General features: G+C 37.8%; 1 protein-coding gene across 1 annotated transcript in view; it reads left to right on the forward strand.

The window, feature by feature from the left end:
• The window catches only part of THSD7B (thrombospondin type 1 domain containing 7B), a 909,478-nt gene that overhangs the window by 695,298 nt on the left and 189,332 nt on the right, over window positions 1-24,848 (forward strand). Inside the window, exon 15 of the mRNA XM_049711955.1 lies at window positions 4,999-5,174. Coding sequence (XP_049567912.1) covers window positions 4,999-5,174 — 176 coding nt within the window. The remainder of the gene's footprint in view (window positions 1-4,998; window positions 5,175-24,848) is intronic.

The raw sequence follows: 24,848 nt of genomic DNA on the forward strand, positions 1-24,848 counted from the left end.
TGGGAAGTGGTTTTAGCAATGAGACCACTGTGTTAAGAGAGCAGTGTTTTCACCTACGTCTATTGGAGCAATATTTGGGGGTTAGTTATATAGACTGAAGCCAGGTTCCTGGGCTTCAGCCCTGTTGGGTGTAAGTCATTCAATGAATTCCTCCAGTTATAACATAGAGACTCTATTAGTGGATTCTATTTAGTTCATCTTCATCTATAATATCAGCAGATCCTTTTTGAACACCTACTATGTACAATGTATATGGCTTACAGAATCACCATGTTGGATGCATTCTTTATTGATAATTCTGTAATGACTACTTCCTACTGAATTTCATATGCATACAGATAACTAAAATAGAACATGAAAGCATCCCCAGGCTAAGTAATATGATGGTCCAAGCAGTGTATTCTGCATATAAATTAGAGCATCAAATATTTTCAGTAGGAAAATTGCTTCTTTCATTGAAGCTAGATTTAGATTTCTGAATGTTGCCAGTTCAGCTAGTCTGTGGTATATTTTATGTAAATGAGTTTTTAAAACATTAGTGAAGTTTCCATAGTCAGGAATTGGAATTCTCTTATGGGAGGTTAACCTCGTAGGTAGTCACATTTGGTCATACTCTGCTTCCAACAGTTGTAAGTATTAAGTATGTGGGTAGAACTGATCCTTTCCATTATGAGATAGGTATAGGAATATGCAGTTATTAATGGTTCTCACTATGGGCTTTCCTTTGGGGTATACTCTAGCATGAAAATAACTTTTCTGAAAAATAAATGTCACTGTTACTTAGACCTGTTGAATTTCAGAATTATTTTATACTCACTGAATTTATGACCTTGACTTTCATAGAGATCCTCTGGGTTTATGTCTTATCATAGGGAATAAAAAGAAAACAGTATTGCTAAGAGGCTCTCTAATTAAAATCCATCAATATGCAAGTATATATGAAAATGATTTAAAATCTCATTAAATTAAAAGGCCATCTGATTCAAATTCTGCTTTAAAATAGGATCTAAATAGGCCCTCAGATATTTATAAGTTATTTATATGAAGTCTCCTGAAATTTCATATTTGAAGCATTTACACCGTGAGAGTTAATTCTGCTTAATTACTAGTCCTGCTGTTTTCATTCAGTAGCAAATGGAATCATTTTGTGACTCAGTTTCTCTGTAAAACTAAGTAATGCCTGTGGCCTATATTTAATCCTATAGTTAGCATTTATTATATACCTAATACTGAATTAACTGTCAAACCTCCTTAGAAAGGACTGTAGAATTGTAACTATGGTAAACAATAGAGAATTTTTAACAATCTCAAATAGACCTTTGTTTTTTCAACCTTAGAAAGATCCTTCCTGGTGACTTAGGTGTTTGATGTACTCTCTCTTGTCAATGAGTATTATTTAGATACTGTAAAGTCATTCTACTATTAATGTAAGAGAAATATAACTATAAAATGAGAGAGAGTGAGAGAGCTTGGAGAGATAGCAAGTGGTGAAAATGGACCTTATATAAGAAAATGAGTGCCTTTTCCATCATGATATGAAGATAGAAAAAGAATATGGAAATTCGTACAGATACATTCATAGGAAATTGAAGGAGTTCTTCTTATTCATTTCTTTCTATTTTTTTCTGGGAAAGAAGAGGTGAGATCTAAGAAGTTTGAAGATAGGTAGAGAAGGTTTGAAAAAGCTGTGAAGTGGAATGGGAGTGAGAAGAAAGCTCAGAAGAATCACCAGGCAGTGTGTGGCATTAGCAGTGCCTTAGTCTCCACTTGATTTCCAGCATTCAGAACAGAGTAGGGAAACAGCTGGACCAATCTAGCTCTGAAGTTTTGCCAGACCGGCATGGCAGAAGGAGCAACGGGGCCAGATGGTCTACTGGCCAGAGAGTCATTGTAGTAATGAAGGCTAAACTGGATAGAGAAAGGGCAGAGTTTTTCATGAGGAAAGGCATAAATATTATTGCAGAAGATGAAGTAGTCTATGTGCAAAGATTTCAAGATATAGGAGGGGGAAGGGAAGGAGGAAAACAAGTTAGGGAGGTGGTTCTTGGACTTGATTACACATTAGAATTCTCTGGGGATCTTTGAAAACTACCATTGCCTAGGTCCCGTCCTCTGAGATTTGGTTGAATTAGTCCATAGTATATCCTGGGCAATGGGAACATATTTTACAGCCAAAGTTGAAAACCCTTGTTTAGAGCCTCTTATAAAGAATCTTACAGTTTTTGCAAAGTGGTGGTCACTTTATTTTCAAGGCAATAGAGAATCAGCAAAGGGTTTAAAAGGGATAGTGTAAATGATCATTTATTCTAGAAAAGTAACTTTTTCCTCAGAGTGACTAACCAATACCAAAAGAGAATGATTAGGAGAGAGGGAGCCTAGTGGAGAGAATATTTCAGTATTCTGGGCCAGAAAGAGTACGGTCTTGAACCAGGGACGAGCAAAAGAATTATAGAGTGATGCTTCCGCATAAGAGCTTATTACACCCATTAATATATGTGTAAAATGGTGAAGGCTGGTCTAAGATAACTGTGAGATTGTTTTTACTTTGGATAATTTGCTAGTTTTAAATTGCTGCATAACAAATTACTGTCGACCTAGCCATTCAAAACATTTATTATCTCACTGTTTCCATGAGTTGAGAGTACAGCCATGGCCTCTCTAAATTCTCTGCTTAAGAGTCTCACCAGGCTATAACCAAGATGTGAACCAAGAGTCAGGTCTCAGCAGAGGTGTGACTGGGGAAAGCTCCTCTTCCAATCTCCCTTGGAATTGTTGGCAGAATTCCTCTTCATGCACCTATAAGGCTGAGACCCCTGTTTTCTTACTAGCTAACAGCCAAGGGCTGCCCTCAGGCCCTAGAGGCTGCTTGCAGTCCCCTACCCTGTGGCCACACCATAGGCATTTTATGGCATGGCTGTTTGCTTCTTCAAGGCCAGCAGGAGAGTTTCCTTCTCCACAAAAATGGCCCAGTCTCTCTTTTAAGGGTTTTTACCTGATTAATTCAGGCCCAGCCAGGGCCATCTCCCTTTTGATTAACTCACAATCAATGATTTGGCATGTTAATAGTATCTGTGCATTCCCTTCCCCTTTGCCACATACCATAACCTAATCATGGGCTGACTTCCTATCATATTCACAGGTCTTGCCCAAACTCAAAGGGAAGAGATTATACACTCATACACCAGTGTACAGGAGTCAGATATGTTGCAGTTAATTAAGGTGAGGAATATAAGAGAATCAGAATGTTTTAGGAGGAAACTGGTGGCCTCAGTTTTAGACATGTTGAATTTGGGGGTATTTGGGCACCCAGTTAGAGTGGATCAGTAGGTGGCATAGAAATTAGTAAAAAGATGGGAATTGGAAATACGTGTTTGGTAGTGATCGGTGGAGGTGACAGTTAACCATCCAGAGAAAGACTGTAGCAAGAAGTGGGCTGAGGACAGGAGCAAGAGCTAGCAAAGCCAGAACATCTGCATCTGTATTTCAACCCACACCTCTTGATTCCAGTCCAATATCTCATATACAACTTTTCACTATTCCTCTTTCTTCTTTCGATAATATCCTGCTCTTCCTAGTCTGTGGTCCACTCTTTGTCCTCCTCCCACCTCTAAGTCACACTACACAGAAGTGAGAATCAAGATCTTTCTTTGTGATGTCCAAAGAAGCCATACAGATGGCCAGTAGGCACATAAAAATATGCTCAACATCACTAATGATTAGAGAAATGCAAATCAAAACTATAAAGAGGTACCACCTCACACTGGTCAGAATGACCATCATCAAAAAGTCTACAAGTAACAAATGCTAGAGAGGGTGCGGAGAAAAGGGAAACCTCCTACACTGTTAGTGGGAATGTAAGTAGGTGCAGTCACTATGGAAAACAGTATGGAGGTTCCTCAGAAAACTAAATATAGAACTACCGTATGATCCAGCAATCCCACTTTTGGGCATATATGTGGAGAAATCCATACTTCGAAAAGATACGTGCACCCCAATGTTCATTGCTGCACTATTTACAGTAGCCAAGACATGGAAACAACATAAATGTCCATCAACAGATGAATGGATAAAGAAGATGTGGTACATATCTACAGTAGAATACAGCTCAGCCATAAAAAAGAATGAAATAATGCCATTTGCAGCAACATGGATGCAGCTAGAGATTTTCATACTAAGTGAAGTAACTCAGAGAAAGAGAAATACCATATGGTATCACTTATCTGTGGAATCTAAAATATGGCACAAATGAACCTATCTACAAAACAGAAACAGACTCACAGACATAGAGATCAGACTTGTGGTTGCCAAGGGGGAGGGGGAGAGGGATGTACAGGGAGTTTACAGTTGGTAGATGCAAACTATTACATTCAGAATGGATAAACAACAAGGTCCTACTGTATAGCACAGGAAACTGTATCCTATCTCCTGAGATAAACCATAATGGAAAAGAATATTTAAAAAAGAATGTGTGTGTATATATATATATATATATATATATATATACACATATAACTCAGTCACTTTGCTGTACAACATTGTAAATCAACTATACTTCAATTAAAAAAATAATCTTGCTTTATTTTAAAAAAGGAATCTTTGTGAAAGCCTTGCAGATCACAGGCACTAAGATTGACTCTATTATGCTCTCTATTCCCAGACAGGGAATTGTAGGTCCATTGGAGGGAGATGGTATCACCATTAGCCCTGAGCTGCGTCATTTCTTCTTTCTTAATTTCTTTTTATTAGAAAGCAGGACTTACTGTGCACTTTTCCCTGCTTCCTCAATCCCAGAATTGTCTGTGAAGGAGAAAGATGGCACAGATTTGGAATGCAGAAATAATCATATGTATCTGTCTCTGACATCTTTTGTCTGTTTATTGAAACCTCTGCAGCAGTATTGTTAGGCAGTCTGATCTGTGATAATAGAAACAGAAAGTAAGCTTGATTAGTATATTTTGATCACACTTTCCTCCATTCTTTTAAATCTTTTTCTTTCAGGTTATATTCAAGAAGAATGTGTCATCCCCTGTCCATTTGATTGCAAGTTAAGTGATTGGTCTAGTTGGGGGTCTTGCAGTTCATCTTGTGTTGGAGTGAGAATTCGATCCAAATGGCTGAAAGAAAAACCGTACAATGGAGGTCGCCCGTGTCCCAAACTGGATCTCAAGAATCAGGTAAAGTGCATGAAGCAACAGATACAAAGCTGACAAAGTATCTCCTTTATTATTTCCTGTTGAAATTGAAGTCATCATCTTGTTATTAGTAGCTCGCAAAAAGTTAATACAAGCTCAGAAGAGTGGATAAGAGGGTACAAATTAATATAATAGAATTAGGAAGAGAAGCCTTGCCCACTTCTAGGCAATGCCGAGAACGACTTGGTAATATTAGAAATAATAATGTTTACAAAAATTAAATCCAGTTGGTTTTTAAATTACCTTGAAATGTCATTTGATTAATCATGATATTATGAAAGGTGTGTGTGTGTGTGTGTGTCATAATGTTGGGAGAATGTCAATTACTTTATGGCTGTAGATACCATTAGTGGTCTCGTCCACATACTCCAAAAATGGTGTTCTAATTTTCCCACACCTAACTCTTCATACTAATTTTCTTTGTTCCTAATCTTATCAATGTTTCCACAGCTCTTCATGTCTCTTCTGAGCTATTTCTCTACCTTTTCCCCCAAGGTCAAAACTGTTTTCATCAATGGAACCCTAAAGGATACTCTTCCATGTAGATATCTAATAAAATTGCTATCTTAAGCAATCAAAGTTGATTAGAGTATTTCAGTTGGCCTTACCTACATAATGGAGTCTAAGATTTAATTAAGAATTATAATAAAGAACTAAAATTTCTGCCATGATTGCATACTGTTATTATATTAGGACTGATATATACATTTTAATCAATCCAATAGGTGGAGTACAAAATGATGATTGTGAAAAGTTCTTTATTCTTAGAGAGGTGAATTGTGTCTTATATGGGTCTATAGATTCTTTGTGACTCCGAAACTTTTAAGAAAATAGCTACACAGGCTTCTATTCCTAATTCTATTGTGTTCATTTCTGCCCTCTTAACTCCATTTTGATTAGCCTTTCTATACAGGTTGTTTAATGGAAGGGAAATCCACGCATCCGTTGTTAATTAATTTGAATAGCGTATCTAGTACTGCTTGTATGTAGATACCATTTGTCATTTCAAGACTGACATCTCTAGCTGGTTTTTTTCCTAAATTTTGATAAAAGACACATAACTCACTGAAAATGAAAAATTATCATACTGGCAAAAAATATTTATGTTCCAAGACAGGGCATAGTATTAGGCGGGTCTTGTTTTTTAAGGTTACGTGGGATAAAGTGATGACCCTGGTTTCTTCCTTCAAAGCAGATATAAAGCATTTTGGGAAAAAAATGATGCAGAGGATTGTAAAATCAACATCACAGTAGTTTGGGGAAGGGAAAAGTGGGATATGATTAATGAAAACAGGAGGGAAATAATCAGAGCAGAGAGAGTCTGAGGAGAGAAGCCTCTTCAGTATGAAGAAAGGAATAATACAGGTTGATGGTCAGAAGAACTTTCAAATGAATACTCATATGAAGGTATGAAGGCTATTTGACCTTCCCTAGGGGATTTTCCAGGCATTTCAAAAGGGAAATGACTACTAAGCATTTATAGTTATAAATAATGTATGAAAATTCTTCTCTCTCCTCAACACCAATGAAACCTAAGCCTTTATAGCACTAGCGTTAAACACTAATTTTAATATGCTAATTTTATGAACTAGGAAATTATCAAGTGAGTAAAAGGACTTCATTGGAGCACAGACGCTAAAACTGTATTCTCAGTGTGTATAGGCAAATGCATGGAAATGTGTCTATCAAGTTTGAGAGTATGCGTAAGATAAGCGTACTTGTAAGCCTGTTATGACTTAAAGAAAACTTGTTCTAAACACTTAATTGACATATAAAACTTGTAACCTTAAGAAGTAGTACATGCTGGAAATTAAGCCCAAGTTCAAGACTAATTTAGATAAATGCCATATGTGAAAACTAAGCAAGGGTGGGTTTGTCTGCAGGAGCTGTTTCTAGCTTTTGAGTTCGGGAAGGAAATTGTAGCATTCCAAAGACATGTGTTGTGATGCTCAGAAGTGAATCCTGGGATTTGATTATCAGAAATCAAATTTAGTGTAGCATATATTCTGATGTAAAGAGGTTTCAGGTATCTAGAATGTATGTGGCTTAAACTTGAATTGGAAAACTTCACCCCAATCCATACTTTACATTTTAACATAAGTTAATTGATCAAGACAGTAACTCATAAGCCCTCCGTCTCACTTGTAAGTCTGTGAATGTCAAGGAAAAATGCTATTGTAAAAAATCCTAAATTTAAAGGAAATTGTCCCCAGAGCCCTTCCTTTGCTAAAGAAAGCACACTTTTACCTGTAAGTATATTTGTGGAAAGCTATCTGTGGACTTCATTATGTATTTGCTCTTATACATGGTAGAATCCCCTTTGTGTGTGTGTGTTATATAGTGAAATTGTTGAAGATATCCATATTTTCTTAATTCATCTGAATATAAATTGGGTTGTCAGGAATCTTCGTGATTTAGGAAATATTCCTCAGCTTCTATTATTTATGGTAATTCTTCTTTAGAAGAGCTCACTATTTGTTTCCCTAAGCTGGAAATATGATCTAGTGAGAGCTACACCCACTGAGGCTGTTTTTTAAAGTTCAATTTTACTACTGGCCTTAGGTTATCGGTCTCCTTTCCAATTGGTTTTTAGGTCTAGATTTATTTTTCTATTTTTGGAACCGGATTAATCCTCTCTCATCCATTCACCCATAAGTAAGAGCTTACAAAAAAATGTAACCAAATTATAGCAGTAAGAGAGGTACATATCTTTAATACCTGTGCATGAGGAAAATTCAGTATATGGCATATTGAGTCTAACATACTTTTTGTAAAAAAAAAAAAAAAGAAAGAACTTTCTTATGTGTATATCTATATTATGCATATACTATGTAAATGTTAGTATACCTGCATGTACTTAATCATTCTCCTCCTTTGCGTCTCTTTAGAACATGAGGTCTTTCTGAGGGCAAAGGGTGTCTTTGTACTTTTGTAACTCATTCCAGCCCCTGGTACACCCTCCTGTGGATTGTCAAGTTATATTCATTGGATGCTTTAGCTGAAAAGAAACCTTCTCTCTGGATGAGTGTGTGGTTAGCTCCATAGAAAGAAAAAATATTTTAGAACTCTGGTCTCTTAAGCTGCGATTTGTCATTCGAATTGTCAAAACACATGAGCTCTTCTAGAAGAAAGAAAAAAGAACCTCCACATTATTACTGCCCAAAGAGTTTTTCATGATTTGCCTGAAAAATCCTGGGTGTCTGCATCCCCACTGAAATCTAACTCAGTGATATAAATGAAAAGGTTGGTATTACCTACACAAGCTCATAAACTGCTCTGAATCTGTTTGTGAAATCAATATTTATAATCTCATAAAAAAAACCTCCCTTTTAAACTAAAACCTATCAACATGATAGCTCTTCCTCCAGAAGTGCCAAAGTGACAGCAGTACTTTGGTGGCTTTCTGCTAAGTAGATTGGTGATGATAAATAGCTCGAGCATGCAGCTGACCCAAAGCGTTTATTTAGTTGGAAAACTGCTAAATAGTTTATTGAATTATCAGGTCAGTTGACTGATACCCTTGACTACGCTGTGCATAATCTAATACATAATGTATTTTAATTTTTTATAGTCTATAATGTGGTGAGTGGATTTAAGTGCACTTGTACTGTATCTTTTTGCTATCTTTTTCCTTGTGGAGTTCTGCTTAATAGAAGATTAAATATAGGGACATTAAAGCTCCATTGGACTTACATTTCCCTTTATGAGTTCTTTACACAATTGAAGGCAAGGGAGTGCCAGGAAATTCTATGTTGTTTATATGTTGCACATTTGTGTGTCCCATGTACTGGAATAAAAATCTGGCAGTGAGATTCATTCTCTGTGCTTTTTAAAATGCATCTATTTAAACACAATTTTGAAAGAGTTTTGATTGTGCTTGCAACTGAACGAGTGGATATAAATTAAATATATGGGTTTTCTAGAAACACCTGCTATTTTAAAAGTGTGTCTTCTCTACAAAGAGAAGTGGCCTGAATTTGGAAATAACGAGTATAGTGCTTTTTCTTTTCCATAGCAGGGTAATACTATTTTCAAGAATACTTTCTTTCCAAAGATAAACAGGTGTATTTTCGCAAGATCATTTCTCCCTTATAAGGTGGCTTTGGATGAGAAAATTTTCTATAGAGAAGTATCTTATGCTCATTTTGATACTGCTTCATTAATTATTAATAGCATTTTAGGATGTGGAAAGAGGATAACTGTCATTCAAACTGAATGTTTGTTTACCCGGAACAATATGGCTCACTTAAAGTTTAATTTGGGACTTCCCTGGTGGCGCAGTGGTTGAGAGTCCGCCTGCCGATGCAGGGGACACGGGTTCGTGCCCTGGTGGGGAAAATTCCACATGCCGCAGAGCGGCTGGGCCCGTGAGCCATGGCCGCTGAGCCTGCGCGTCCGGAGCCTGTGCTCCGCAACGGGAGAGGCCACAACAGTGAGAGGCCCGCGTACCGCAAAAAAAAAAAAAAAAGTTTAATTTGATTTAACCACTTTTGGCCTCTTGCTTCTTTTGGACCTGCCCGACTTCCACTCGTCCTAACCTAGTCCAAACCATTCCTGGCAGAGTCCTGCTCACCTTGGACTTAGCACTTTGGCAGGAGCTCCAGACCATAATGGAGCTAGAGGTCATCATCTTGGGCGTTAATACGGAAAGCCCACAGTCATCCATGATGAAGCACATTCAGGTGTACCGTTCTTGTGTCGGGAAGTAGGGGTTGGTGACTGCACCTTTTAGAAGAACTTGTTTTAATTATGAAATATCGTATGTCATAAAATTAAGAGATGCAGAGTGATTTATTCTTCAGGGTTACTTGGGAGGATTTAATAAAGGCAGATACTCCTAAAACGTTTTACTTGTCGCCAACATACTAATTATGATAGCAAATTATTATACTGATTATTATACACCACACCCCATCTCAGAGGCAGAGTGAAATGACTTCTAAAGGCTGGTGTTCATCCATTCATACCCTTTATGCCTGTCTGCCAACGCAAACACTGTGCTCTCAAGTTGTGACATTGCACTAACTGAGCTGCGTAGAGCCTGCAGGAGAGGCAGTTTTTCTTTTTTGTTCCTGCCCTGTCACCATTTCCAAGCAAACAAATTATGTTTTCTTCTCAAGAGATTCCTCTCCGCCACACCTGTGTCTACACATACCCTATTCTTGATCATAGGACTACCCCTCAGGCTTGTTGAAATCTTTTGCAACTTTGATCATTTTTCTTGAGAACTACCAGAGTCACTCATGAGAACCAATTTTCCTCTACCTGTTGCCCACTCTCTCTTGTCTTTTACTGTGTTTTTTTTTTTATACTGGGTATTGCTACTCTGCACATATTCAAACTCATTTTTAGTTGTTATGCAAGAGGTACCTCTAGAACGTTCTCTACTAAGCTGGCTTGGCAAATTTCCCTAATGCTGTCCCTAGGCAGGGTTTCCAGGATTGGCAGGAGACAGCTATAAAATTGTGAAACAGGCAAATTTTGTCAGATTTTGTCTTTGGAACCCTTTCAACGTGCTGTCATACCTCATCTTATCCCTAGCCTCTGAACTCCTGAAGTTCTGAAATATTATATTAGATAACATCAGCCTCAGCAGGAAATCACATCATATGTATTGGAAATTTTGCAAAATTATCTTCTTAACCAGGGACTTCAAGTAGAAGTGTTTGTGTACTTTTCTAGAAAAAATATTGACAGAACCTACTTTTCAGATCTTTCCTGAATAATCCTGTCTTTTAACCTTTGAACGCAAAATGGAAACTTCCTTCCTCCTCTCGTGCATTAAAAAAATAGGGCTCTGACTTTAACCACGAGCGTTTAGAATGTTAAACCATGTATTGATGGGAGCGTAGCACCTTCTAAAAATAACTTGCTTAAGACTCCTTTAAAAGAAAGATTCTAAATGGCATGTTCATTCTCTAGATCTTTTTTTATTGAGATATAATTGACATATAACACTGTGTATGTTTAAGATGTACACTGTGTGGATTTTTATACATTTATATATTGTAATATGAGTACCACCATAGCATTAGTTAAAACACCTCTCACATCACATAATCATCATTTCCTTTTTGTGGTGATAATAATTAAGACCTAGTCTCTTAGCCGCTTGGAAATTTATAATACAGTATTGTTGACTATAATCGCTATGCTGTGCATTAGATCTCCTGGACTTATTTATCTACTAATTGCAAGTTTATACCCGTTAGATTTTTCAAGCTTTATCCCACTATTAAATTACCAGAAAGCAAGTTACCTAGGTCCTGACTAGGTCCTGTGATAGATCCCTGCAGAAAAGCACTTGTTGAATCATGATTTAATTTTTCTGTATGACTTGAGTCCATATAAAAAGAGTCTCCTTGAGAAGCTTATCTAAATCTTTTGGGATATAGAGTATTGCTTCATAACCTTTACTGATCATAAGAGTAGAAAAATCACCATATGGGTGGGGGAAAAATTGGTATAAAAACAGTTTCCCAGGCTCCTGCTCTGAGTAAGTTCAGAGTAAATTCAGGAAAGTGTATTAGTTAACAAAGCTTTGTCTTTGCTCCTTTTTCTGATCAGGCAAATTGAGGAACACTGCTGATTTGAGAGTCTTGTCACTGAGGCTACCATTTTTGCTGAAGTCAGCTCTGGAAAAGAATTTATCTGCAGTTGACTTAACCTGCCCTTACTAATATCAACGATGAATACAACCACTAGTTCTTTGCTACTCAAAGCAAATCTGGGAGGAACCTCCCATTTTATAGAGGAGGAGACTAAGGCTTAGAGGGGTGTAATTACTGGACCAACTTTACCCACTGATGTGTATAATGGGTTAAGAGTCATTCAGGTCTGAGGTCAAATACTACCCTGCCATCTTCTAGCTGTGAGAACATGAGAAAATTATTTAACCTTATTGAGTCTCAGTTTCACATTCTGTCAAATTGAGGCTCAGTTTCATGTTCTGTCAAATGGGTATAACGATAACAACTACCTTATAAAATTATTGTATTAATTAATATAAAATGAAAATAATGTTTGGCAAATAGTTAAGTACTTGATAAATGTTAGGATTATGCTTCCGTGGTCTCTAACACATAATTTCTGTTTCCAGTTCAGTTTGTTTTCATCTATATTACCTTTTAGACCTAAGTTATAGAGATTGCTTTTCTTTTCATATTTAGCTACTGCAATATTTGAAGTCAAATATTTTAGATGTAATCACTCAGCTTATATATATAGGAAAAGCTACTGTCACTGCTTCCTGTATGGGAAGTCTGCTTTATTTTATTTCTAAATATCTTATTTGGCATTGCATTTTTTTTCCTGGTGGCAAAAAGGGATGTAACTGTTTACATGTTTATAACTAATTTTCTATCAACTTGTGATTCTTGGATATAAATGTTTTTATTAAGGTGTGTAACAGAAAGATACACAAATCATTATGGGTAGAGCTCTATGACTTCTCACAAATCGAATCTTCCCATTCGATTACTACCCACATCAAGAAATAATACTTTATCAGTATCTCACGTGCCTCCTTTTGAGCTCCAGCTCCTTCTCTACCACCTTCCTCTCACCAAATAGAACTACTCTTCAGACTTCTAACAGATAAATTCGTTTTATCATTTTAAAAAAAACCTTTACATAAATGGATTCTGCACTATAATCTTTTGTGTCTGCCTTTTTGTCCTCTGCATGACGTTTGTGAGATTTATCCATGTTGCGATGTATAGCAATATTTTGTCCATTTCCATTGCTTTATGTTGTGTCCTTGTATGTATCACGTTATTAGATTATATATACAACATTTTGTCTGTTCTTATTAATGGATGGACATTTGGGTTGTTTCCAATTTGGGGTTATTACAAATAACCCTGCTGCAACCATTCTTGTATGTGTCTTTGGTGCTCACATGTGTGCATTTCTGTTGCATACAGACCTAAGAGTTGAATTCCTAGGTCATAGGCTATGCATATGTTCAACTTCAATAGATAATTGGCATTTCATTTTCACTTGTAAACTATCACAGATCTTTCTAAACATAGCTAGTACATAATTCTAGATAATGACTTGAAATGTGACCTGTCTGACACCATGAAAAGAGGTGTGAAAGCCATATGGATGCATTAAATGTTTATTTTTATTTTATGTTTACAGTCAGGGACCATCTGTACTGTATTCTGTCTTCCTGACCACCCTCACTCCTTCCATGCACACTTACTTAGCTCTACTTTTCCTACTATATGATTTCCTCATTTACTATTGCTTTTATTTTTTGGCTGTCTCTCCACACCGGCCCCCAAAACAGATATACTGCCCAGTTCTCGTTGAGCACCTTGAAAGCTGACAATAGTGTTGTCTTAGGTTGGATTCTCCCAGAAGCAGAGCCTGAGATAGGATTCAAGAGCAAGAATTGTGTTTATCAAGTGCAGGGCACACCATTAGGGTAGAATAAGAAGTGTCCCAGGGAAGGGAAGAAACAATATGGTACCTGTGTTACGAAGCCAGGTACCATAGTGGCCACTGAAGCCTAAGCTTGTGGAAGCCTATACTCTGGGAGACTGTACAGAACACATGGTTTGATCAGACCCCAAGAGCCAGGAAACTGGATTATTTGTATGGAAATTTCTGAGAGTCCCTCGTTGAGGAGAATGTTCAGTCTATGCACTTTGGGCTAAGCATAGGCAGTCTTCTATTTTGGAAAAAGCTCATAGGCACAGAGATCCAGATACTGGCAGCTGTAATTTAACCAGGGCACAGTGAAAGGTTGCTACTGGTGTCATCCCTCTGTGATTTACAGTACCAAGATGCATTGAAGTTGCTTGGTTAGTATTTTTTGTTTTTTTAACTGGGGTTATATGTAGTCTGTATAATCCATGTCATAACCAGAAGTCCACTTTTTTCCAATAAAATTATACTTTACTACAGCCCAGTAGCTGGTGGAATGTGTATTTTGAGTAGTTTGCATTTGGGGTTAAACTAGATTTATCTTTATCTGGCTGTGCAGTCTCATCTGTTCTCTCTTGAAACTGGTCCCATGCCCTTTGTGGATGCTGGACCAAGGTGATGGGAAAGAGGAAATCTGGGTACGGAGACCAAACCACGTCCCGATTCATGAGCTGGAAATAAGATAATTCAACGGGCTTCAGAACCACCCTACATATATCCTCCTTTTTTCCTTTAGGTGCTGTACAGCATATTATATCCCTTTCTCTATGGCTACTACCAAATACTGTTTTGTTGGCCTGAAAATAGATATAAGAGGAGGCAGAGCAGGCTGGGACTGGCATGTGAGACTTAGGCAGCATTCTCCATGCATGAGAAAAGAGTATCTGTCTGAACACAACTAAGGAGTTCCAGGACAATCATAGTTCAGGTTAGGAAGAAACCTAAAAGTATCTAGTCTCCCAGTTCTCAGTCATGGCTGCCCATTTGATTTACTAGAGAGAAGTGTTACATTCCCTACCTCCCCACCCAGACCAACTAAATCAGAATTTTTGCTGATGGTATCCAACAATCTTTTTTAAAATCCTCAGGTGATTCTGATGTGCAGCTAGGGCTGAGAACTGTTGAATGCAGCATCGTGCAAATGAGGTAACTGGAGCTCAGGGAGGTGACTTGACACCTAATTACCACCTAGAACGGGGACCCTGCCTGTCTGTCGTTCCTTTCCTATCTGAACACCTCTTCCATCTGAATGAACTCAAGTGCAATAAGAAATGTCAGTGATGTGAATGTGCTCTATCCCTGTGTCATTCACTTAGGGAAACAAGTAGGGGGCCCTCTGACCTCATCCTGCAACATCCTCCCCCCCACCTCTCTGCCCACTAAAGGCAAATGGCCTTTACCATGAGCAGGGGACCTCTTTTGGGAGATGATTTAACTGATCATAAGGCCTCCAACAACTTCCTTTTCCTGTATGAGGGAACTTACCTGGTGGCTGTGCAAATACCCCTGAAAAGGTGGAAAAATATACTGCATGGATCCATGGTTTGGAGTGGTATGATACGGTAGTGGATGTATTTTTCTTTGTGTTATTCAACAAATCTCACATGTATGTCCTCATGCTGTATAATTAGGGACATTGGGGGGAGACATATAAAAATTTAATGTGGCAGGTAAATTATGTGAGTGTATGACATGGACTTCTAAGCAACAGTAATTTATTAATGAGCTTTGGTAGCTTTCAAAAAGAGAAGAGGTAAAAACAAAATTGAATTTAGGGTAATTGTAGATGTTTTGGAAGACAACTATAATTCTCTGCATCTGTGCCATTATTCATTCATCCAGCCAACACTTCTAAGAATGAATGATGTGCCAGGAGGAGTTACCGAAGCTCATTTCAACGCCACTCCTCCGAGAGTTTCCATTGGGAACTTGCATTCCCGGAAACTTGAGTGAGGGATTGGGTAGGTTGAAAGTATTAATGGTACCTCATATAACAAGAAACACAGTGATCACGTGGGCTCCAGGGTTGGTTGGTTCTGTGGCTCAGCAGTGTCATCAAGGACAGAGTTTTTTTCAGTCTCTGCTTTGCCGTCATCAGTGTCGGCATGAAGCCAACTGAAGAATGAAGGATAAAACTCAGGGCGTTAGCACAATCAGCAGTGCCAGGCATAGCCTCCTGGTGCAGCAATGACCAAAAGAGTAAGAGAGTGTCTCTCTTTTGGGAATCCTAGGAATAGTACGGTTTTCCCAGAACTTCCCCCACTCCCGGGAAGGACTTCACCTCACACCTCAATGACTGAAGTTGGATTTTGTGTCCATTCCTAAACTAATCTCTGGAAGGAGTCATGGGGTAAACTTGTTAGCTCAAACAAGTATTTTCCAACCAAAACTTTTCTAAACTTCATGACATATAAAACTTTAATATTCATCTGGCAAAGTGGAAAATGTATTCAAAGCTACTTATGTCAGGAGTGACTGGTCTGCGACCCTAGTCTCCATGGGATGGTGCTAGCAATGTCTCAGGCTCCCCTGAAATCCACATAGGAGACCCTGGTATGGTAGGGCCCTGCTTCTCGAAATTTCATGTGCATATGAATTACATAACAGAGCTTGCTAAAATGCAGACTCTGATTCAGTAGGTCTGCGGGGACAGACAAAGAGACTGTAATTTTAACAAGCTTCCAGGTGGTGGCAAAATTGCTGGTATACACATTATTCCTTGAGATGCTAACGTGTACCAGCTGGGAGCTCTCTCCTAGACATTGCCTGGGGTGGAATGCATGTTGAAGAGTGAATGAAAATATCCATTATATACTCTTTTTTTTTAATTTTGGAAAATTTATTAATTTTATGTATGTGAAAAAGAAATGCATTGATAACCTCATGCTCTTCAAATAATTACAGTAAATATATGGAAATGAATATCAAGAGTCTCAATTCTTATTTCTTTCTAATTATAATCTATGCACATACATACACATTTTCCTAATGGAAGCAACCTAAATGTCCACTATATACTCTTAATTTTAACTCTTTTTGGCATTCAATTTGATGAGTATAATTAGTTTTAAGTAACATTTTCAGCCTTATATCAAGGTGGAAAAATTAAGTAGTGTTTTTAATTGAATATCTGAAAGTCTATTGTGTTAAGAAATATGACCTAATACTTTCCCTATGAGGATGTGAATTGCCTCGACTAGGGCTCTTCCTTGACACTTTTTTTTTTTTTTTTGTTAAGGACATCGCTCCATTTTGCAAGTTATTTGGCATAACCAACCTACCAGTGCCTCACTCTAAATGATAAACAAGCAGACTTAAATATCAGATAATACATTCATACACCATGTGTCTCTCCTGTTTTCTCTACTCTATGTAGCCCATGCAACATTTTCTTGGGTTATTTATCAATAATTTAAGTCATATTGGAATTATGCATGTACTGGGGAGGGCTCAACAACACTAATGAAGGAGGCCAAGTCTCATATCTCCTTTGGATTTCTCCAGAGTGTTTCGATCCAAGTAAACCTTCTATAGACTATTCAGTGTTGCAGCGCCATTTGGTTTTGTGGGTAACAATAGCAGATGGCAGGAATAAGTAGAGCTGAATATCATTTTGTATGAAGGTGAAATAAGAGCTCATATTTATGGAAAAGAAATCTCAGTGAAATTGTTCATTTAAAGAGATTTATATATTTAGATTTAGATATATAGCTGCTAGAAAACATTTTAACAGACCCTGAGGGATGATACGTTCAGAATAGGTACAGGTGGAATCTTAGAAAATACAAAACAATGAGACATCAGACACTTAGAGCGTGGTTTCATATGTACATACCCATGTAGTTATCTGTAATGTTCTTATTTGTGTGTCTGTCCTAGTTCATGCTGAGACTTTTAGGCTGCTAGAAGGTAAACATCTTGTTTTCTACTGCCATCATAATTCTTCCAAGGACTGAGCACTCACAACCATGTCAGTAAATTCCATGTGCTCCCCTAACAATTAAAAAAAGAAGGAAAGAAAAATATTTTAGAGGCAAATGGATTTTTTATATGTGTATAGAATTTCTGACATGATGAAAGTGTAATATTCTTTGCTCTGAGTAAATTATGAGTCATTGGAGAATAGGCCGAGTGCTGTAGGCTTAATGTTTGTTTCTACCCAGCATACATATTTTGACATCTAATTCCCAATGTGATAGCATTTGGAGATGGGGCCTTTGGAAGGTGATTAGATCATGAGGGTGGAACTCTCATGAATGGAATTAGTGCCCTTATAAAAGACACCCCAGAGAGCTCCCTAAACCCTTTCTCCAAGTGAGGAAACAGAAGAGATGGCTGTCTGTGGACCAGGAAGTAGGCTCTCACCAGACACTGAACTTGCCACCACCTTGATCTTGGACTTCCCAGCCCCCAAAACTGTGAGACATAAGTCTCTGTTGTTTATAAGCCACCCAGTCTATGGTATTTCTGTTATAGAAGCCCTAACTAAACTATTTCGATACTTTATGTTCAGATTCCATTTTTAGCCTTATTATTTACTGCCCTTATGGATTCATTACGGTGTTTGAATTTATCACTCAGAACTAGCAATTAGACAAGCAGAATCAAGCCCTGGGATCTAGAGTAAGAAGCAAAGTTTAATTTAGTCATTTTGCTATATCAGAATGGTTCCTTCTCCTCTTTTTGGTTAAAAGAGATTGCAGCTTTTTGTTAAAATCTGAATTGCTAACTGTGTCCACTTTTTAAAAAACGGTGATTTTTCTACGTGTAATCACTGAAGCCATGTCTATATGAAGCTGAAACAAATGACAAATTCAGTAAAGTCAAGGGAAAAGAATCCATGAAAATGGAACATTTGGTGACCTGAATATAAACCTATCTGCATTCTGTTTTTTTTTCTCCTTGGAATTTTAAGCATTGGAATTAAAGCCCTCTATGTCTAGGAAATCAAACCAGAAGGATAATTGAGTTAAAATGTTGAATAATTCTGGGGGAACAATTGGTCAAGTTAGCTATTTAATGCTAAATAGGAATAGCAAAGAACTAAGAGAGAGGAACTGAAACAGCTTTGGAATGTAAAAGTGAAATATGGACATCTTGAACTCAATATAGGATAGTCTTTGCATGAATTATTGCCTGTCATTTGAAATGCACATTAATCAAAACTATAGAAAAATCTGTTCTGGCTTATTACTTAATTAAAAGTAAGTTATGAGCATTTTCAATCTTTATATAATTTGTATCTTTTTACAAGTCATGAATTTCCCATAATTCTGTTGGCCTTAATCATCAAAAAAACTATTGCTGTGCTTACATACAATCGCTGTACATTTTTTTCTACTTTCTAGCAGATGCTACAAAAGAAGCTCTCACAGCTGGTGAAAATTGATATTCAAAAGTATAAAACATGACAGTGGAAAGATTAATTTTCTGTACTCAATGCCCTTGATTGGTGAAAACGTTAAGCTTTCTTCACAGTAAGGCCAGTGGTTTCATTGTGTGGTTGGCAGTGGGCAGATGATAACGTTCTGCTCTATTTTACTTTATGATGAACCAAAGTGGACCAGTTGTTTTTCTAATGAGTTTGTAAGAGATGCTTCAATGCTGACACATTAGCTGCATCCCTTGGACTGCTATGATGGGGAAGTGAAAAGCAGCTTTAACAACTTGCTAAAATTATCACCATTACAGTGAATGAATCACTAAAATATATATACCAGATGTTTAAAATGGTTAGATTTGGGAGAAAACATACAATTAATTTACATTTTAGTGCTAAGTACAAATTTTAATTTATTCTGACTAACTACTTTATAGCCCATCCAGAATAACATTTGAAGGAGTTATGGAAAGGCTGTAAACGAAGTCATAATCAAGAGAGGACACTTGATTGGCATAGAAGCAGAAGAGTTTTTGCTCAGAGGGGTTCAGGTTTCGCTTGCCCAGAATCTGTTACTGAATAACAGGCTTGGAATCGATATGGGAAGCAGGTTAATCCACTTAATTACAATTTGTGCCGAAGTTTAATCCCTCCACAGACCAAGTAAATTGTTCTAACTTATATGCACATACTTTATCCTTGCTACAGTAAAGGCACCATGCAAAAGCATAAACAGATTTCTTGATAAGACTCATTATAAAGGAGACTGGCTAGGTGAAAATTGATGGCTGAACTCCAAAACATTTTTTCATAGATGAAAAAACATTCGAAAGTATGAATGCTGTTGAGATAATGTGTTCAGTGGTCCTAATATAATGCCTGGCTTTGTACTGGGCATTCTCTAAGTAGTAGCTATTATTAGTCACATCATTATTAATCATGAGTCTGGTGAGGATTCTGGGAGAAAGTCTTTGGAAACCCCACCATATTACAAACTTTCTTCAAGCCCAGACTTTCTGGTGGTCTGTTGGCAAGCTCTAGATGCCAGAGTGTTATGTGGCCTGTTCAGTGTTCGCTACCAGGTGTTAATACTTTTGATTAGCTGTCAAGACTTTTAAAATAGAAAAATTTGCATGAAAATTTGGATTTCTAAAATCTTTTTTAAAATCAGAATATCTAGCCAGTTTCAGCTGAATCTGAGAATGCCTGTCCTCTTCAAACAGACTCTATCAGTATAATGACTACCTTCCTTCTCTCTCCCCACAGTGCTCCCCTACACCTAGGCCAAGCATCAGTAGCCAGGTTCATCTCTAAATATCTGTGAGCTGGGGAGAGAAGACAAAAAGACACCCACATTTCCTCTGTTTCCATAATTAAGTTACAAACCAAGGCAGAGAACTGTTCTTTAAAACATGTTTTATCATCCGACCTTACCAAATATACCTTCATCACAGCCCAGAAGGCTAAGTTCAGATTTGAGATTCTCACAATTCTGAGGTGGAATGTGACGCCATTGGGAGATCCAATTTTCAGCCTGTGCTTTGTGCTTCTGGGCTGGCAGCCTCGACTCTGTCCAGACAGCCTAGTTCCTCGGACAAGCTGCAGATAGACACCCCATGCCCAGGCCTAGGGATACTCACGTGGGGATGCAGCCCCACTCCTCAGGAGGACAGATCTGGGGCATGAAGGCGGCTCAGACTCATTTGGCAGAGAATTCTGGGGTCCAGGGTTTGTGGAATGTGATCTAACAGACTCTAGAAGGAGGCAGAGAGAAGGCTGCCAGGGGCCTGTCTCCGCAGGCTCTTCACCCATCCGGAAGGGGTACAGCTGGAGGAGGGCAGAGAAGCTTTCTCTGTGCTGAGGGGAAAGCCAAAAGGCAGTACCGTCAGTGACCATTTATGATGAGACTTGCACTACTGCTTTCTTAGGGTACCTTTAAGATGACAACGTTAATTTTGGAATTCAAGTCTCTGTCATAAAACAACATAAATGATAGAAAAATAACTTAGAGAGTTTCAAGAAAATGGAAAGGGCTTAGTTTTCAGATGGAGATTACTCATATCATATGCCTTGTATTTGCCTGCAGGTGTTTGAGTTTGAGGCCCTTGGTTTAATCATCTTCTTCCTACCTAGGCTGTAGTGTCTTGCTTATGATATAGTGGCTGCTAACGATTATTAATTGCTTGTTACGATGCCAGAGTGTGAGATTTGTGGAACACTTATTAAATTATTTCAGTCGAAGTAAGAAAGAAATTAGGAGAGGTTCATCTAAAATGCCTTTTAGGAAAGTGCCCTTAAACCAGTGATTCTCAGCTTTTCTGGTTTTAGTTACCTTTAGACTCTCAAGAAGGAATGAGGATCTCAAAGAGCTTTTGTTTATATGGGTTGTGTCTTCTTATGTTTACTGTTCTCTAAATTTAAAATAAGATACTGAAAAAGTATTATTTTATTTAGAAGTAATTAAAATGAAATCCCTTACATGCTAACATTTATTAAAAATAACTATATTTCAAAGCAAATAGTTGTAAAAAGAGGCACTGTTTTAGATTTTTGCAAATTTCTTTGCTATCTGGCATCACAGAATTTAGCTGAATTCTCAATCTGCTTCTGCATTCAGCCTTTTGTAATAGGTTGCTTTAGTGAAGTATATGAAGAAATTCCAGACTTAACGCAGATATGCAGATAGAAAAAGGAAAAGTATTTTAGTAGACCTTTTTTAGGTAACTTTGGATAGTATTTGATAATATACACAAACCTGACAGGTGGTAGTTTTTTTTGAAGTTTAATTGCAGTGTGAAATCTGAAATCATAACAATCCACTTTTTCTACTCTGTTACATTAAAATCCATTGGGCTACCTGGCACTTTGAATAAATCTTTAATCCGTGCATGATTTTGTAACATCATGCATGGGTCATTTGGAATTTATTTGTCTATTGAGTTATTCTGAAATGTTGACCTATTTCACTACATAGTGTCAAAAATTCATATTTATTAATATCGCCACTTATCAGAAAAGTCTTTAAGTATTGGGAAGCTCCCAAGCTTATGGTGACAGAATCAAGTTTTCCAAAATTTTAATTTCACTTAACAGCTTGAATTTTATCATTGCAAACAAATACACTTAGCTGTTTTACTTAAAATGACAGACTCCACTTATTGAGAAATCGTCTGCTAAATATTAACGTCTCTCTGTATAACCAGAGTTTGTCTGCAAAACATTCTTTTAAGTAAAAGTGTTATTCTATGGTCAAAGGAACTAGTTCAGCCTGCGCCTCAGTCTCACAAGTGTGTTTTCTCGACAGAACCAGCAGAATTCAGTATGCAGTAGAAGTGCTTTATGCATTTAAAATTAGGCAGAATATTATAAAGATGTGTAATCAGTGTGTAGTGGTGAGGAATACCATGACAACTAGTACAGTTTTGTGCCACTCCTTGGTTCATTTTAGGGACCAGCATTTTTACCCACCATTGCTTTTGAATTGTTACAAATGTCTTAAGAGTTTTAAAACATGACATCTGTATTATTATGAAAATAATTTTGACCTATAGACTCTCTGGAAGTGTCTCAAGCACTCCCTAGGTATCCACAAACCACACTTTGAAAACCACTACCTTAAAAGTAGAAGGATGAGTGTAGAACCTTCTGAAAGATAAAGGAGGAGAAAACTGCATTTTCCTCTTAGATTTCCCACTTAGTCATATTAAATCCATTATAAAACAACTTGAGGTGTTTTTTTTTAAGAATGCTGCCTAACCTCTTCTTCCAAGACATTGCAATTCTTATGCTGCTCACTTTCAGAAAGCTATTTTCACTGATGACCAGAATCCTTCCTACTGAAGTTTTCATTGTGTTAGTACAGAGTCTTCCCACGTCACTTATAATTCCTCTCTGTAAATACTGCTGTTAAATTGCTCCTCGATCTTCTGTATTTTTGTTTTTGTTAACTTTCAGCTTTTTAAAAACTTTTGTAAGTCATTGATCAGTCTTTCCCCTTGGATTCTTTTCTTCTTATTCCAGGTCTCATTTAAGTCATAAGACCTGGAAGGAAGAAATGGAATGGCTTCAGGTTTACTTGTCAAAGTCTGAGGCTTTTCTCTTTTTTTTTTTTTTTTCCACTTTCTTTCTCCAGCCTCCCAAGATAGAGACTACAAAGTCAGCTGAACTTGACAAAGATGTATGGGACTGCCAGATATTTCTCAAGAAGTACACTTCTTTTTTTTTTTTTTTGGCTGCGTTGGGTCTTCATTGCTGCACATGGGCTTTCTCTAGTTGTGGCGAGCAGGGGCTACTCTTCGTTGCGGTGTGCGGGCTTCTCATTGTGGTGGCTTCTCTTGTTGTGGAGCATGGGCTCTAGGCACATGGGCTTCAGTAGTTGCAGCACACGGACCCTAGAGCACACAGGCTTCAGTAGTTGTGGCGTGTGGGCTCAGTAGTTGTAGCTCGGAGGCTCTAGAGTGCAGGCTCACTAGTTGTGGTGCACGGGCTTAGTTGCTCCGCAGCATGTGGTATCTTCCCGGACCAGGGACCAAACCTGTGTCCCCTGCATTGGCGGGCGGATTCTTAGCCACTGCACCACCAGGGAAGTCTTGAAGTATTCCTTTATATACCCCTGTAAGCTTGGCGTTAGTTCAAAACTCTGATCAAAAGACATACACCTTAGGGGCTTCCCTAGTGGTGCAGTGGTTGAGGGTCCGCCTGCCGATGCAGGGGAGGCGGGTTCGTGCCCCGGTCCGGGAAGATCCCACATGCCACGGAGCGGCTGGGCCCGTAAGCCATGGCCGCTGAGCCTGCGCGTCCGGTGCCTGTGCTCCGCAACGGGAGAGGCCACAGCAGAGAGAGGCCCGCGTACTTCAAAAACAAAAACAAAAACAAACAAAAAAAAAGACATACACCTTAGACAATTAAGATTTTTTTAAAGTGTTAGCTGTATTTTCTTGGCCCATCTTTTGATCTGCTCTAATTAGAGAACCTCTCTTTAGTGTCTTAGGACACAGTTAGAAGGGCCTGGGCACTGGAGTCTGGTAAACATGTCTTAAAATTTGTAGTCATTTATTTATTGTTTGATCTCCAGCAAGATTAAATTCTCAGAATCCCAGTGTCCTGATTATAAATGGTGATAATAGTATTTACATTATTAGCACATAAAAATAATATAAAGATGCCACAGTCTGTGGCTATATTAATCCTCAGTAAATGATAGCTGTCATTGCTAATGTTAATAAGTCATTCTAAAAGCTTATCTCCCATTTCTACTCACTTTTCCTCTTAGCTCTATGTAATTCTGTCCAAGTGTAAGGCTCACCAGGACTGGGTATTCTTTTTTCAGGGACTCTGAGAAAGAAAGAAACTCTTTTCAGAAAGGCCAATGTCCTCAATGTGCTTGAGTGATGTCATTTATTTTTATATATGTATTTCTATCCATCATGTTGGAGTCTTTGTTCTTATGTATTTAACCTTAACAAATGTTAAGGTCGTTGGACTTTATCACTTCTGAAGTACTTCTGGAATGTTCTTTAACATTTGGGATAAGAATATAGGATTAGACTACCATTTGCAATTCTAAAAAGAATATGCTCAGGGTATTCTTTCATCTACAGTTTAAAATCATAGCTATCATCTCCATGTTTACAAAAAGTCTGTGCCCATGCTATCTTATAGAGTTTTCAGAAACTCATTTTGATTTATAGTATATTACACTAATTTAAAATACCAACACAAGATATTTATCATAATACTCACGTAGTTCTCATCAAATTCTGCAGTTCAACAAAAACCTAGCTCTAAGCGTTGGATTATTTTATTAACTTCACATGTAGAGTGTTCTACATACTGAGCAA

Source organism: Orcinus orca, chromosome 7, assembly GCF_937001465.1.
Source record: "Orcinus orca chromosome 7, mOrcOrc1.1, whole genome shotgun sequence".
NCBI classification, from domain to species: domain Eukaryota; kingdom Metazoa; phylum Chordata; class Mammalia; order Artiodactyla; family Delphinidae; genus Orcinus; species Orcinus orca.